Genomic DNA, 16,979 nt, shown 5'->3' with positions numbered 1-16,979 from the left:
TTCTGACCGACATCCACTATAAACCCACTGACTCCCATGGCTATCTAGACTACACTTCTTCCACCCCTGCTTCCTGCAAGGACTCCATCCCCTACTCCCAATTCCTCCGTCTACGCTGCATCTGTGCCCAGGATGAGGTGTTCCACACCAGGGCATCAGAAATGTCCTCATTCTTCAGGGAACGGGGGTTCCCCTTCCTCACTATAGATGAGGCTCTCACCAGGGTCTCTTCAATACCCCGTCACACTGCTCGCTCCCCATCCCCCCCACTCGTAACAAGGGCAGAGTCCCCCTAGTCCTCACCTTTCACCCCACCAGCCGTCACATACAACAAACAGTCCTCCGTCATTTTCGCCACCTCCAACTTGACCCCACGACTCGCCACATCTTCCCATCTCCCCCCCCTATCTTCTTTCCGCAAAGATCGCTCCTTCCGTAACTCCCTGGTCAATTCTTCCCTTCCCTCCCGCACCATCCCCTCCCCGGGCACTTTCCCTTGCAACCTCAAGAGATGCAACACTTGTCGCTTTACCTCCCCCCTCGACTCCATTCAAGGACCCAAGCAGTCGTTCCAGGTGCGACAAAGGTTCACCTGCATCTCCTCCAACCTCATCTATTGCATCCACTGCTCTAGATGTCAGCTGATCTACATTGGTGAGACCAAGCGTAGGCTTGCCGAACGTTTCGCCGAGCACCTTCGCTCGGTCCGCATTTACCAACCTGATCTCCCGGTAGCTCAGCACTTCAATTCCCCCTCCCATTCCGAATCTGACCTTTCTGTCCTGGGCCTCCTCCATGGCCAGAGTGAGCACCACCGGAAATTGGAGGAGCAGCACCTCATATTCCGCTTGGACAGTTTGCACCCTAGCGGCATAAACATTGACTTCTCCAATTTCCGGTAGCCTTTGCTGTCTCCTCCCCTTCTCAGCTCTCCCTCAGCCCTTGGGCTCTTCCTTTCTCCTTTCTTCTCCCCGCCCCCCCCCCTCCCCCACCCTACATCAGTCTGAAGAAGGGTTTCGGCCCGAAATGTTGCCTATTTCCTTCGCTCCATAGATGCTGCTGCACCCGCTGAGTTTCTCCAGCACTTTTGTAAACTGAAGCTAATCCAGGGATATGGGATGTTTTGAACTTCCTTTTTGTAACATATACACACACACACACATGCACACACACCCCATCCGATATTTGGCAATAAATCAAACATAAAGGTGAGCCATACTTTCTTACATTTTTTTCTATAAAGAAAATACATTTGTCAAGAACATTTTCCTTTTGCATACCTGTTGTTTCTCTACCTTTCTCTTTTTCCTTCATTTTTTCAGTTTGTTCATTTTCTTTGCTTATTTCAGTTCTATGAGGTTCACAAGGGTTTTCCTCATTTTCCATTTCATCTTCTTCTTTGATTGTCTGAATCACTGATTTCCGATCATTGACATCAACTGTTTGAATCCTTTAGAGTTGTTAATTTATGAATAGTGGCAGGTATAAACATACATGTTTTAAGGATAACAACTAACCCTAACAATTACATCGTATTAATATTTTACATTAATACAGGGTAGGATGAAAATAATTATTTTGGGTTTCCTCAGTGGTTCCATCCACTCAGTGGGGGATTCAATGGGGTTTATTATAAAACTCAAGAGAGTCAAAATGGATTAGCCTTCTGCCATTTTCTGAATCTACTGGTTAACCGTGTGAATGCCAAAAAATGTGCTAATCACTCACAAGGAATATGAATGAAAAATCATATCAGACACTCCTTATATTATCATCTCCTGTTTTATCAGTACAGTTGTGATCCACTATAGGAGTGGATACCAATATTATGAAATGAGGGAAATATCCTTACAAGCTTCTTTTCCTTCAATTCTGAAAACTTTCAAAACTTTACTTAACGAGTGATTATCTTTCCATGAATGCATCATAAACATAGCTTTCCAACTATCCTTATATTTAGGAAAGAACTGCATATGCTGGTTAAATCAAAGGTAGACACAAAATTCTGGAGTAACTCAGCAGGACAGGCGGCATCTCTGGAGAGAAGGAATGGGTGACGTTTCGGGTCGAGACCCTTCTTCAGTCTAGAGGTGACAAATGAACAGACCCATTGCAGGAAACGCTACTGTATAAATTTATTGACAGACATGAAGGTATTGGTGCAGTAAAGGAGCTCTATCAGCTGCAACACTGCCGCCCTCTCAAGTAATGAAAAGAGGCGATAGAAAGATGACGCCATCAATAAACTTATGAAAACTGGCCGAGGTCTGTGGTAAACGTCATTGGGGATACATAAATATAAGGATACAAAATGCTGGAGTAACTCAGCGGGACAGGCAGCATCCCTGGAGGGAAGGAATGGGTAACGTTTCGGGTCAAGAGCCTTCTTCAGTCTGCCCTCGGCCACTTTTCACGTTTATCGATGGCGTCATCTTTCTATCCCCTCTTTTCATTATTCGAGAGGGCGGCAGGTTGTTGCAGCTGAAAGGGCTCTTTTACTGCACCTTCATGTCTGTTCATAAATTTATATAGTAGCATTTCCTGCAATTAATCTGTTCATTTGTCACCTCTATCCTACCACATTCACACCAGCTCTCTACCCCTTCAACTAAATATCATCATCCAAATCCTTTATTGTACTCCATGGTTTCAATTTTCTTTAGCTGTTTATGACTAACCTGGTCTGGTTCTCTGAATTAGATTCAATCTTCTCCCATCAACTCACAACATATTTCTTTAATTAGCATAGAAACATAGAAAATAGGTGCAGGAGTAGGCCATTCGGCCCTTCGAGCCTGCACCGCCATTCAATATGATCATGGCTGATCATCCAACTCAGTATCCTCCTGCACCTGCCTTCTCTCCATACCCCCTGATACCTTTAGCCACAAGGGCCACATCTAACTCCCTCTTAAATATAGCCAATGAACTGGCCTCAACTACCTTCTGTGGCAGAGAATTCCAGAGATTCACTACTCTCTGTGTGAAAAATGTTTTTCTCATCTCGGTCCTAAAAGATTTCCCCCTTATCCTTAAACTGTGACCCCTTGTTCTGGACTTCCCCAACATCGGGAACAATCTTTCTGCATCTAGCCTGTCCAACCCCTTAAGAATTTTGTACGTTTCTATAAGATCCCCCCTCAATGTTCTAAATTCTAGCGAGTACAAGCCGAGTCTATCCAGTCTTTCTTCATATGAAAGTCTTAACATCCCAGGAATCAGTCTGGTGAACCTTCTCTGTACTCCCTCTATGGCAAGAATGTCTTTCCTCAGATTAGGAGACCAAAACTGTACGCAAAACTCCAGGTGTGGTCTTACCAAGACCCTGTACAACTGCATTAGAACCCCCCTGCTCCTATACTCAAATCCTTTAGCTATGAATGCCAACATACCATTCGCTTTCTTCACTGCCTGCTGCACCTGCATGCCTACTTTCAATGACTGGTATACCATGACACCCAGGTCTCGTTGCATCTCCCCTTTTCCTAATCGGCCACCATTCATATAATAGTCTACTTTCCTGTTTTTCCCACCTAAGTGGATAACCTTACATTTATCCACATTATACTGCATCTGCCATGCATTTGCCCACTCACCCAGCCTATCCAAGTCACCTTGCAGCCTCCTAGCATCCTCCTCACAGCTAACACTACCCCCCAGTTTCGTGTAATCCGCAAACTTCAAGACGTTGCATTCAATTCCCTCGTCCAAATCATTAATATATATTGTAAATAGCTGGGGTCCCAGCACTGAGCCTTGCGGTACCCCACTAGTCACTGCCTGACATTGTGAAAAGGACCCGTTTACTCCATACCCTTTGCTTCCTGTCTGCCAGCCAGTTCTCAATCCACATCAATACTGAACCCTCAATACCGCGTGGTTTAAGTTTCCCATGTTTAAGCATGACACTAACTTCTGGAATTTAGGAACATGGAGGGGTGACTTTTTCGATTGGGATCCTTCTTCAGACCAATTGGGGAGAGTAGGAGAGAGAGCTTGAAGAGAACCAGGGCCAGGCCAAAGCTGGCATGTGTTAGGTTAATACAGGTGAGTTGGGGGGAGGATTATGATTGGTAGATGGTTGGACAAAAACCAGGCGTGAAAAGGCAAAAAGATAGGATAGAAAAGATGTGAAGCGAAAGCAACAAATATAGGTGGAAGGGGACAGCGAGAGGTGGAAGGGGAGAAATGGGTTTGAATTGATACATGTGACAATAAACTGACGTTTGAATCCAGGTGGGGCACAGGGAAAAGAGGGGGGGATAAAAATGTCAGAGGAGAGGAAGGATGGGGTGGCACCAGCAATGGGTGCCTTTCCCTTACTTCAGTCTGTCTGCCTGTCCCTTACTTCTTTGTTGTTTTAATATTATGTGTTAAATGTATGTTTTTAGTGTTGTTCAGCTTGTTTTGTGTGGGCTGGGGGGGAAACTTTTCTAAATCTCTTACCTCGACGGAGATACAATTTTTTTTCTGTATTGTTTCACTGTTGGCACTAACATCGAGTAGGTGGCGGCCTATTGCTGGAGATCGATTTGGGAGCTCCAACTGCGGGAGCCTGTGGACTTTAACATCGTGGAGCTCATGGTGGGAACTTTGACCACCCCGAAGCAGGAACTGCGATCACCCCGACGAGGGGGTTTCAACCGCCTTGATGCGGGTGCTTCCACCGCCGGCTGCGGGAGCTTCAATGGTTCGACTGCCCCGACCGCAGGAGAATAAAGAGGAAGAGGAATGTGGGGAATAACTTTCATGTAGTTGGGTGTCTTGTTGCTTTTTCTTTAGTATGACTCTATGGTAATTTGCATATCACTGTACCTTAATTGGTACACGTGACAATAAAAGACCTTTGAAACCTTTGATGTTGATTGTAGGTAAGTTACCTAAAATTGGAGAATTCAATGTTCATTCAATTAGGTTGTAAGCTATTCAAGCAGAACTTGAGATGTTGCTCCTCCAGTTTGTATGCGTCCTCATTCAGGCAAAGGTCAGCATGGGAATGGGAAGGAATGTTAAAATGGTTGCCCAGGACAGAAAGGACTGTTTTGTGAACACTTATACTCAGTCCACCAATGCCTGCTAGATCTCCCAGTTGGTAATGGTTCAAGAGTCCACACACCACTTCCTTCTTAATCTTGATTTCGCTTTGCATATTACCCTTCATGTAAAATGCCATGTGATTCTCGTTCATCCAACTTTCATAGCCTTTTCTGGCACTTTTAATTCCCAGCTTAAGTAATTTCCGTCTTTCTTTACATTCCCCAAAGGCCAAGTCTGGTTTTAATCATCCTAAATATTATGTGTGCTTTATTTGTCTTCCTTTTGACTAAACTTACAGCCTCTCAAATCTACAGTTCACTTCCCTTGCCATTCTTGTCCGTCCTCCTTACTGCAACATGCCATTTATCAACCTGGATCAGTCGGTCTTTAAACAACTCTCACCTATCAGGTGAGGACTTACCCAATAATAGCTGCTGCCAATTTACTCTCCCTAGCTCCTGTGTAATAATGATGGAGCTTGCCCTCCATCAATTGAAATACTCCCTCCAACTCCCCCCACCCCCTCCCCTCCCACAAAGTCCAGACGTATGCTGGAATCTTGTGTAGAATACTAAGTCCTGAAAACACAAAGTGCTGGCCCGCTGAGTTATATCAGAATTTCTGTTCAACCACAATGGAGAACATTGAAAGGATGGAGATACAGAATGTCCTGGATCAGCCAAGTCAACCAAGGCGACAACACCATATCAACACCCGGTGAACCTGTGCAATTCATTGCAGTAGACAGCGGTGAAGGCCAAGTTATTGGGTATTTGTAAAGCAGAGCATGATAACTTCTTACACAGTAAGGGCATTAAAGGTCACAGGGAGAAGGTAGGAGAATACGGTTCAGAGGGAAAATTAGATCGGCCGTGATCTAATGGCGGAGCAGACTCGATGGACCAAATGACCTCATTCTACTCCTATGTCTTTTGGTGTTGTGACAAGTAATTTACTACTTAAAAGGCATAAGACAGATCTGCAATATCTTCCATTTGTCTGGAGGTCAACTCAACGCTCAATATAATCTCAGATAAAATATTAGCGATCTGGTTAGGATGTTGACTAATAATAGGCAATAGATCCTCTATTGCCTGTGGTAATTTTTGTTATTCATATTAAAAGAGGTGAATGCTGGCTTTTCCCAAGGATCAGTGTTAGGGCCATTGCTTTTTGATCATAGTCTTGGGGACACAAGCCATATTTTTGGTATTTGTAGATGATGCAAAAGGTAATAGAAACATAGAAACATAGAAAATAGGTGCAGGAGGAGGCCATTCGGCCCTTCGAGCCAGCACCGCTATTCATTGTGATCATGGCTGATCGTCCCCTATCAATAACCCGTACCTGCCTTCTCCCCATATCCCTTGACTCCACTATCCCCTAGAGCTTTATCTAACTCTCTCTTAAATCCACCCAGTGACTTGGCCTCCACTGCCCTCTGTGGCAGGGAATTCCATAAATTCACAACTCTCTTGGTGAAAACGTTTTTTCTCACCTCAGTCTTAAGTGACCTCCCCTTTATTCTAAGACAGTGGCCCCTGGTTCTGGACTCGCCCAACATTGGGACCATTTTTTCTGCATCTAGCTTGTCCAGTCCTTTTATAATTTTATATGTGTCTATAAGATTCCCCCTCATCCTTCTAAACTCTAGTGAATACAAGCCTAGTCTTTTCAATCTTTCCTCATATGACAGTCCCGCAATCCCAGGGATCAATCTCGTGAATCTACGCTGCACTGCCTCAATCACAAGGATGTCCTTCCTCAAATTAGGAGACCAAAACTGTACACAATACGCCAGATGTGGTCTCACCAGAGCCCTATACAACTGCAGAAGAACCTCTTTACTCCTATACTGAAATTCTCTTGTTATGAAGGACAACATACCATTAGCTTTCTTCACTGCCTGCTGTACCTGTAAGCCAACTTTCAGTGACCGGTGTACAAGGACACCTAAGTCTCGCTGTACCTCCCCCTTACCTAACCTAACCCCATTGAGATAATAATCTGCCCTCTTGTGTTTGCCGCCAAAGTGGATAACCTCACATTTATCTATATTATACTGCATCTGCCACGCATCTGCCCACTCACTCAACCTGTTCGGGTCACCCTGCAACCGCCTAACATCCTCTTCACAGTTCACACTGCCACCCAGCTTTGTGTCATCCGCAAACTTACTAGTGTTGCTCCTAATTCCCTCTTCCAAATCATTAATATATATGGTAAACAGTTGCGGCCCCAACACCGAGCCTTGCGGCACTCCACTCGCCACTGCCTGCCATTCTGAAAACAATAACAATATTATCAACTCTGAAGAGGCTAGTGATAAATTGCAGGAAGATGCAAACAGGCTGGTAAAATAGGTAGTCATATACCTGATGAAGTTTGGTGTGGGAAAATACAAGGTGTATTTTGGTAGGACGAATAAGCAGAGGCAATAGAGTATAAAGGTTGCAAGAGCAGGCCAATCTGGGGATTTAAGTGCAATAAAAGGGGCAAAGTGGGTGGCGAAAGCAGTTAATAAGATACGTACAATTTGGCACAATCATTGGAGGTAGAGAGTATAAAAGCAGGGAAGTCATGCTACACTTTATAAAGCACTAGTCTGATGTCAGATGGAGCTGGTTGATAGATTATGGGAAAGATGTGGAAATAATGGAAAGTGTTCAGAGGAGATCTAAAAGTATGATTCCTGAGTTGAGGAATTTCAGTTACTGGGGTAGTTTGGAGAAACTGGGACTACTTTCTTTGGAGAAATAAGGATATCTGATTAGTATAAAAAATGATGAGGGATCTGGACATAATGGATAGTGGGAGGCTGTTCCCACTGGTGGAGAGATGGAGCTCTAGAGATGACAGGCCTCGTATCAATGGTGATATGAAAACAAGTTTGTTTTTAAATAGCATGCGTTTCAAAGCCATTTTTTTAAGGCTAAGAAGAAGGTGAAATTGGGTGGAGCTAGTAAATTTGTGTGATAAAAAGCTAGCATGGATACAATACACTGAAAGATCTTCTTCTGTGTTGTAAACATTCTATGATTCTATAACCAAGACACCAGGTTCACTCTCCCTATTGTGGAGAATTCTAAACCATTAAAACAGACAGATAACAACTTAGTTTAATATTTCATCTAAAAGATAATATCTTCTTTAATGAAAGAATTCCTCAGTACAGCACTCAATTTACCAGAACATATGTTCACCTCTGAAGTATAGTAATTAACTGCAAGAACAATCTTTAATGGTGATTCTGCCAATAAGAAATTATTATAATCTTGACAATACATTTTCTGTTAATATTGATATATATTGTCATTATATCTTTAAAGACATTGATAAAACACTAAATGTTCCTGTTCTTCTCAATAATTAATTTTGAATATGTACAAAGGTTCTCACCTGGGAAACAGAACGGAATTAGTTGTAGCAGGCCGGATTGAGCACGCATCTCTGATAGATTGTATCGAGTCTGCAGTTCCAGGTCGCTGTTAGAAGAGAGAATTGTAGTGAGCGATTAAAAAAAAGCCTTGGAAATTAAAAAATCATCTGTTACCAGTTTATTTGTCAGTTTTTTTTTCATCTTTTCTCTTTGAAATATGATGTTTGTTTTACATTTTTCTCATTTTTCTATTGGACACATTTATGTTCAATGTACCTCTGTATAATCAAAGTCTTTGTTATTATTTTTGGCACTGCAGTCACAATCTCCAGTATTTAAATACTTAATAGGAGTATACACTATTCTTTTTAAACTCACAAATAAAATGTTCAATAAATGAAACATGTTCTACTTCTCAAACAAAATATAGATTTCAGATTGAACACCAACAGAGCATTTCCGATATACAAGCTGTTTTTTCGGTATCAGTTTTGTGTCAACTTGCACTGGTTTGATGCTGATGAAAGAAACTATCTCAAAACAAATGATTACAATGTTGTGTGTCATCTGCTGCATGGAAAAAATGTTTACCATGAGTCTTACCATTTAATAACAAAATTGGCTGTTCATTTGTGCTGCATGAAAATTCAGGACTTTTTTCACATTCCTCTCTATTTAAAGGTAGCCTGTTATTCTCAAAAGCTGGGTGCATTTTGGCTGCAAACAACACAGACCAAACAAAAATATTGCAAAAGATTGAGATCAAAGATTCTTCTTCCTCGCTGAAATGGAGCTCCTGTACTTCAAGTTCTGATAAGCTTGTGCCTTCCATTCTACACATTAATACACATTTCACTTTCCCAAGCTGTTGATACTCATCACACATCCCATACAATCTGTCCAAACATTGAAATCTCTTTTACATGTTGTACTTGCTTTTGGCTTGATTGTATTTGTGTATAATGTTATCTGTTTTGATTTGATAGCACCCAAGCTAAAGTTTTTCATTGTACTGTTCCTTGTATGTGAATACTTGGCCAATAAACTTATTCATTCACTCATTCATGGGACAATAAGAAACCTAGGCCTATACTTGATGGCTATCAGTCCCAGCACAAGAAATTTCAGTGTGGTTGTAGAGCGAAGAGGATCAGAGACAGGAAAATAGCAGAGGTGCAACTTGATATATTACTGTCAGCTTCTGCCACATTCTGTCAGCCATAGAGCCAAAGAGCATGGAAACAGGCCCTTTGGCCCAGCAGTCTATGCTGACCAAGGTGCTCCATCGACACTCATCCCACCCTCCCCTGTTTAGCCCATATCCCTCTAAAGCTTTCCTATCCATGTACCTGTCCAAAAAAATGTTTTAATGTTGTTCTAGTGTTTGCCTCAACTAACTACTCTGGCAGCTCTTTACATATGCCCACATTCTTTTTTGTGAACAAGTTGTCCTTCAGTTTCCTATTAAAAGTTCTCCCTCTCACCTTAAACCCTGGGTCCTGAGTTCTTAATTTCCCTACTCTGGGTAAACGACTCTGTGCATCTACCCTATCTATTCCCCTCATGATCTCATACACCTCTCGAAGATAACATCTCATCCTCCTATGCTCCAAGGAATACAGCGCTAGTCTGCCCAACCTTTTCCTACAGCTCGGACCCTCAAGTCCTGACAACGGTCCTCGTATATCTTCTGTGCAACATCTTTCCTATAATTGGGTGACCAAAACTGAACAAAATACTCCAACTGTGACCTCAGCTGTAACATAACATCCCAACTCTAAACTCAATGCCTGACTGATGAAGGCCAATGTGCCGAAAACCTCGACCTGTGATACCAATTTTAAGGAACTTAGTACCTGCTTTCCTAGATCCCTATACTCTACAGCACTTCCCAGAGCCCTGCCATTAACCATGAAGGTCATGGTCTGGTTAGACTTACCAAAATGCAACACTTCACATATATTTGCATTAAACTCCACTAACCATTCGTCTGCCCACTTGCCCAACTAAGCAAGATCCTGTTGTAACCTTTGATAACAATCTTCACTATGTACAATACATAGAAACATAGAAAATAGGTGCAGGAGTAGGCTATTCGGCCCTTCAAGCCTGCACCGCCATTCAATATGATCATGGCTGATCATCCAACTCAGTATCCCGTACCTGCCTTCTCTCCATACCCCCTGATCCCTTTCGCCACAAGGGCCACATCTAACTCCCTCTTAAATATAGTCAATGAACTGGCCTCAACTACCTTCTGTGGCAGAGAGTTCCAGAGATTCACCACTCTCTGTGTGAAAAATGTTTTTCCTCATCTCGGTTCTAAAGGATTTCCCCTCTATCCTTAAGCTGTGACCCCTTGTCCTGGACTTCCCCAACATCGGGAACAATCTTCCTGCATCTAGCCTGTCCAATCCCTTAAGAATTTTGTACGTTTCTATAAGATCCCCCCTCAATCTCCTAAATTCTAGCGAGTACAATCCGAGTCTATCCAGTCTTTTTTTATAAGAAAGTCCTGACATCCCAGGAATCAGTCTGGTGAACCTTCTCTGCACTCCCTCTATGGCAATAATGTCCTTCCTCAGATTTGGAGACCAAAACTGTACACAATACTCCAGGTGTGGTCTCACCAAGACCCTGTACAACTGCAGCAGAACCTCCCTGCTCCTATACCCAAATCCTTTTGCTATGAATGCCAACATACCATTTGCTTTTTTTACTGCCTGCTGCACCTGTATGTCTACTTTCAATGACTGGTGTACCATAACACCCAGGTCTCGTTGCAACTCCCCTTTTCCTAATCGGCCACCTAATAGTCTGCTTTCCTGTTTTTGCCACCAAAGTGGACAACCTCACATTTATCCACATTACACTGCATCTGCCATGCATTTGCCCACTCACCCAGCCTATCCGTCACCTTGCAGCCTCCGAGCATCCTCCTCACAGCTAACACTGCCCCCCAGCTTCGTGTCATCAGCAAACTTGGAGATGTTGCATTCAATTCCCTCGTCCAAATCATTAATGTATATTGTAAATAGCTGGGGACCCAGCACTGAGCCTTGCAGTACCCCACTAGTCACTGCCTGCCATTCTGAAAAGGACTTGTTTACACCTACTCTTTGCTTCCTGTCTGCCAGCCAGTTCTCCATCCACATCAATACTGAACCCCCAATACCATGTGCTCTAAGTTTGTATACTAATCTCTTATGTGGGACCTTGTCGAAAGCCTTCTGTAAGTCCAGATATAACACATCCACTGGTTCTCCCCTATCCACTCTACTAGTTACATCCTCGAAAAATTCTATAAGATTCGTGCACTTTAGTGTCATCTGCAAACTTACGTTCTCATCCAAATTATCTATATACACCACAAACAACAATGGGCCCAGCAACAATCGTCAGGGCTGCCAACATTGGGTGAGAGTTGGGAGTGAGAAATTTCGAGACCTAGCCCAAGGGAGCGTAGCAACTGAGCCACCTCCCATTGGTACGGAGCTTTTGCATTTTAGCTCAAGCCACTACCCGGCTAACCTGGATTTCACTCAGTTCCTCCATCTCATTTGACCCGCGGTCCCCTGCTATTTCCGGCAGATTATTTATGTCTTCCTTAGTGAAGACAGAACCAAAGTAGTTATTCAATTGGTCTGCCATGTCCTTGTTCCCCATGATCAATTCACCTGTTTCTGACTGCAAGGAACCTACATTTGTTTTAACTAATCTCTTTCTCTTCACATATCTATAAACACTTTTGCAGTCAGTTTTTATGTTCCCTGCCAGTTTTTTTTCATAATCTATTTTCCCTTTCCCAATTAAGCCCTTTGCTGGACTCTGAATTTCTCCCAGTCCTCTGGTAGGCTGCTTTTTCTGGCTAATTTGTACGCTTCATCTTTTGTTTTGATACTATCCCTGATTTCCCTTGTTATCCACGGATGCACTACCTTCCCTGATTTATTCTTTTGCCAAACTGTGATGAACAATTGTTGTAGTTCATCCATGCAGCCTTTAAATTTATTAAACTTTGAATCTTCAGATGTCCTGGTTCAAGCTAAAACTAAAGATAAATAATAACCTCCTCACACATTCCCCTGCAAGTATCTCTGTCACTCGTTTAAAATATGCCCCTTATTTGAGCAAGCTCTTAAACATCGCATCTGAATCAGTTTCCATCTGGGGAAGTAAGCAGCTTGGGTGACTGAGAGCGGCCGCTGGGACCCGACAGAAGAACTGGCTGCCATTTCAGTGCCTTCTGCCGGCCCGCTTACCTCTGGCAGTGCTCTCCATCTGAACACCTCTCACCTGCTGCTCGCCGGCTTTGCTCATGTTAGCCACTTCCGGCAAATCCTTAAATTCCCACAGCCGAGTAACCTCAATTGGTCGCTTGATCGCGCTGTCGGAATTTAAGGATTTGCAGGAAGTGGCTGGCATGAGTAAGGCCGGCGATCGTCAGGAGAGAGGTTTTCAGATGGAGAGCACTGCCAGAGGTGAGCGGGGACCGGCAGAAGGGGCTGTCTGGTCCTGGTGGCCACTCGCAGCCACCCGAGCGAATTCACTCTTTGGCCACAATGCGGTGGCTCCGTGCCCGGAGCGTCGCAAGTGGGTTACTGGCCCCGATCCCCTCCTTCATAACGCTCCTGCCCTCCCCGCAACTTTACCCCGGGCCAGACTCCCCAAACACTGTGAAAGGAGCTCTCCCCCCCACCCCAGGAAATACGGTATTTACTGTAAAAACATAAAGCACCAAGAAATGTACTTACCACGTTATTGGTACTCGAACTCCATTCTTCACTCATTGTTTCCTAAGATACTCATTAAATAATGACAATCCATATTTGAAAAATCCACCAAGAAACTTGCGCTGCGCATGCACAGTAGGCTGCTGCACATGCACAGTACTGCAAAGGCAGAATTTCAGCTGCCTTCAGCCCCGCTTGTCATTGACGGCTTCAAGCAGCGCTGACGGCAGGTGGGCTGCACAGACCTCTGTGTGTTACAAGTGCTGCGGATGAAAGGCACGGAGAATTATGCCTACCTAAGAGATCGATCTCTTAGATAGGCATAATTCTCCCATGCCTTTACTATTTATATTTAATAATTGCCATTTCATAATTTTAGTTAGTGCCTACCTTGCCTACCCTGACCGCACATGCCTGCTGATACCTTGTATGTCATCTTAATATTACACTTATCCCATCCCCCTGGATATTCCGGATTAATAAATTAAGGTTTTGTCAACTAATTACAAATCAGGCTAATTACAAATCAATAACATTAGGCTACTCCGAAACACAAAGCGCTGAGCATTGGGATCCAGACATTATGGACAACTGGCCTCAGTTTCCCGCTCACATCTGGCAGTGTTCTCCGTCTGAACCAGGGGCTGTGGAGCGTTTTTGAAAATGTGGGGGCTGGGCGATCACTGATCACTGGCCTTGGGGATACCTGGCGAGGGAGTGGAGCAACTGAGTGGGGGGGAGGGTGTGGGAGAGGATTGTCCCCCCTCCCACGGTAGGGACTTTTTGAAATTTGATGTGTTCAAATCATGTTTTAGTGCATTGTAGAAGTATGATTTCATTGTTTTTTATTTGAAGTATTTTTAAGAGGTAACTTTTTAAGGGGTAACGTTTACCACACAAAGGGTGGTGGGTGTATGGAACAAGCTGCCAGAGGAGGTGGTTGAGGCAGGGACTATCCCCACATTTAAGAAACAATTCGATTGATACATGGATAGGACAGGTTTGTAGGGATATGGACCAAAAGCTGGTAGTGCAGCTGGCACATATTGGCGGGTGTGGGCATGTTGCGCTGAAGGGCCTGTTCTCACACTATCACTCTAGGACTACATTATACCTCCACCATGCATGAATGCTTCAAAATCAAGTGGTCGAGTTTTATTGCCATATACTCAAGCATAGAAAATAAGTGCAGGAATTCTCTGTGCAGGAAGTCTGTGGAATTCTCTGCCTCAGAACCTGCCTCAGGTGGAGGCAGGTTCTCTGGATGCTTTCAAGAGAGAGCTAGATAGGGCTCTTAAAAATAGTAGAGTCAGGGGATATGGGGAGAAGGCAGGAACGGGGTACTGATTGGGGATGATCAGCCATGATCACATTGAATGGCGGTGCTGGCTCAAAGGGCCAAATGGCCTACTCCTGCACCCATTGTTTATTGAATAGGCCATTTGGTTATTTGAGACAGCACTGCCATTCAATATGATCATGGCGGTTCACCTAAAATCAGTACCTCTTTCCTGTTTTTTCCCCATATCCCTTGATTTCGCTAGCCCCGAGCTAAATGTAACTATCTCTTGAAAACATCCAGTGAATTGGCCTCTACTGCCTTCCGTGGCAGAGAATTCCACATTCACAACTCCCTGCGTGAAGATAGTTTGTCCTCATCTCAGTCCTAACTAGCCAACACCGTTATTCTTAAACTGTGGCCCCTGGCTCTGAACTCCCCCAACATCGGGAACATTTTTCCTCCATTTACATTAAGTGAAAATCTAGCAGGCAAGCAGGATGCTTTCTCCAACCACCCCCATTTGAAGGCCACTTTCGTCCACCGTTTCTACCCAATACTTGGTACTTACTTTCAGCAGCCATTGGTTGTTCTCCAGGATGCACAGAGCCGCAGCCTGATCCATGCCAGTCACCTGGGCAAATTCGGCACAGACTCTCACGGCAGCGGCGCAATGTTTCCAACGGCCCAGGACTCTTGCATTGAGGCTGCACCATGCCCGGCAAACACTCACCAGCCACAGCTCTCCGTCCACATCTGCCCCTGCCACTGCTTATGCTTCCATCCCTCCCTCAGCCCCGGCTCTCCAACACCCGTGGCCTATGCAGTGGATATGAGTTTTGAAATTTTCGACAGAGAAATTTATGATCAGCGCGAGAGCGTGAGAATTTGACCAAATGCGTGATTCTCATGCTCAATGCGTGAGAGTCGGCAGCCCTGAATCATTGAGGCACACCACAGGTGTACCACAGTAGCTATCATCACACTGCTTCCTTCCATGAAGCCAATTTTCTATCCAATCTGCTAGCTCTCCCTGGATCCCACGTGATCTAACCTTCCAGGACAGACAACCATGCAGAACTTTGTTAAACGCCTTGTTGAAATTCATATAGACAACATTTACTCTCATCAACCTTTTTGGTTACATCTCCAAAAACAATCCATGTGGAGCAAAAATACTTTCTAATGATTTATCTCTTTGGAGATGGGGACACCATTAAACTTGTCAATTTTGATGTGAGAGAGCCAGAGAAGGTGCAGAGGAAAGTCACCTAGATGGAGGAGTTCAGTTATAAGGTGTTTTATCACTGAAGCAATTCAGATTTTAAAAAAGGGGACATAATTGAGATATATAACATTATGAGGAGTATAGATAGGGTAGACTGCAGGAAACATTTCCCCACATCAGAGATAGATAAAACCAGAGGCCATACGTTTAGGGTAGGAGCAAATAGATTTATAAGGGATATGTCGTGACCTTCTTTGCTCAGAGAATGGTAAGTAACTGAAATGAGCAGGTGGTCAAAGATGAATTGATGACAGCATTGAAGTGTTTAGACAAAGGGCTGAAGGGCAAAGGACATTTATTGTCACTTACACCAATTGGTGTAGTGAAATTTGAGTTGCCATTTGCAGCACAACAATTAAAAAAAAAACACATCAAAGAAGAATTTAACATTAAACATAAAAACATCCCCCCACAATGGTTCCCACTGTGAGGGAAGGCAACAAAGTCCAGTCCTCTTCCTCTTGTTCACCCGTGGTCGGGGCCATTATGAGGCCTCCGCGGTCTCAGCGACGGCGGTCTGATGTTTCAGGCCCACTCGCCGGATGATTGAGCTCCGGCGTCGGGAGAACACTATTCACCGGCTTGGAGTGTCTGGAACGGCCGCTTCCTACCGGAGACTGCGGCTCCCGAAGTCCACAGGCTTCACTGGTCGGAGCTCCAACACTGGTGATCTCAGCTAGAGATCCCAGGCTCAGTTTCAAGTCAGCGCCGCCCGCGGCTGGACGCTCCGCAACGACATCTCCGCGATGTTGTAGTCAGCGGTCACAGCACTCTGGAGCTTAGCACACGATGACCCGGGTAAGGCATCGCCCACTCCGCGCTGGTACTTCAATGCTGCGCCACTGCCGAAGCTGAATTTCCAACTGGTCCCGGCAGGAAACGCCGCTCCAGTCCAGTTGGTAGGCTGCGAAAGGAGGGCGAAGATGCAGCTCTGGGGAAAGAAACATCTCCGACCAGGTAGGGACTGAGAAAAAAGTTCCCCCCCCCCATCCCACATAAAAAGACTAGAGCTCCAAAACAAAACTTTGTAACATACTAAAAAAAATTTTAAAGGGTGAAAAGACAGACAGCTGCAGGCTGGGAAGCCATACTCAACGTCACCCCCATAGAGAGACTTGAACACTTGAATAGGTTTCAAGGTTTCAAGGTCAAACCCACGTTCCTCACTGTGAAAGAAGGCAAAGAAGTCCAATCTTTTTTCTCTTTTATTCTCCCGCAGTCGGGGCAGTCGAACCATCTGCAGTTGGGGCGATCGAAGCTCCC

General features: G+C 44.4%; 1 protein-coding gene across 6 annotated transcripts in view; it reads right to left on the bottom strand.

Moving 5' to 3' along the window:
• The window catches only part of LOC129698236 (coiled-coil domain-containing protein 81-like), a 71,112-nt gene that overhangs the window by 33,388 nt on the left and 20,745 nt on the right, over nucleotides 1–16,979 (bottom strand). For all 6 annotated transcript variants that reach the window (XM_055637239.1, XM_055637241.1, XM_055637240.1 and 3 more), the window contains 2 exons: nucleotides 8,437–8,522; nucleotides 1,281–1,450 (listed from right to left, as the gene is read on the bottom strand). In XM_055637239.1, coding sequence (XP_055493214.1) covers nucleotides 1,281–1,450; nucleotides 8,437–8,522 — 256 coding nt within the window. The remainder of the gene's footprint in view (nucleotides 1–1,280; nucleotides 1,451–8,436; nucleotides 8,523–16,979) is intronic.

The sequence above is a fragment of the Leucoraja erinacea genome, chromosome 6, assembly GCF_028641065.1.
Source record: "Leucoraja erinacea ecotype New England chromosome 6, Leri_hhj_1, whole genome shotgun sequence".
Lineage (NCBI taxonomy): Eukaryota > Metazoa > Chordata > Chondrichthyes > Rajiformes > Rajidae > Leucoraja > Leucoraja erinaceus.
The sequence above is the reverse complement of the archived record's forward strand: the minus strand, read 5'-3'. Positions and strand labels throughout refer to the sequence as shown.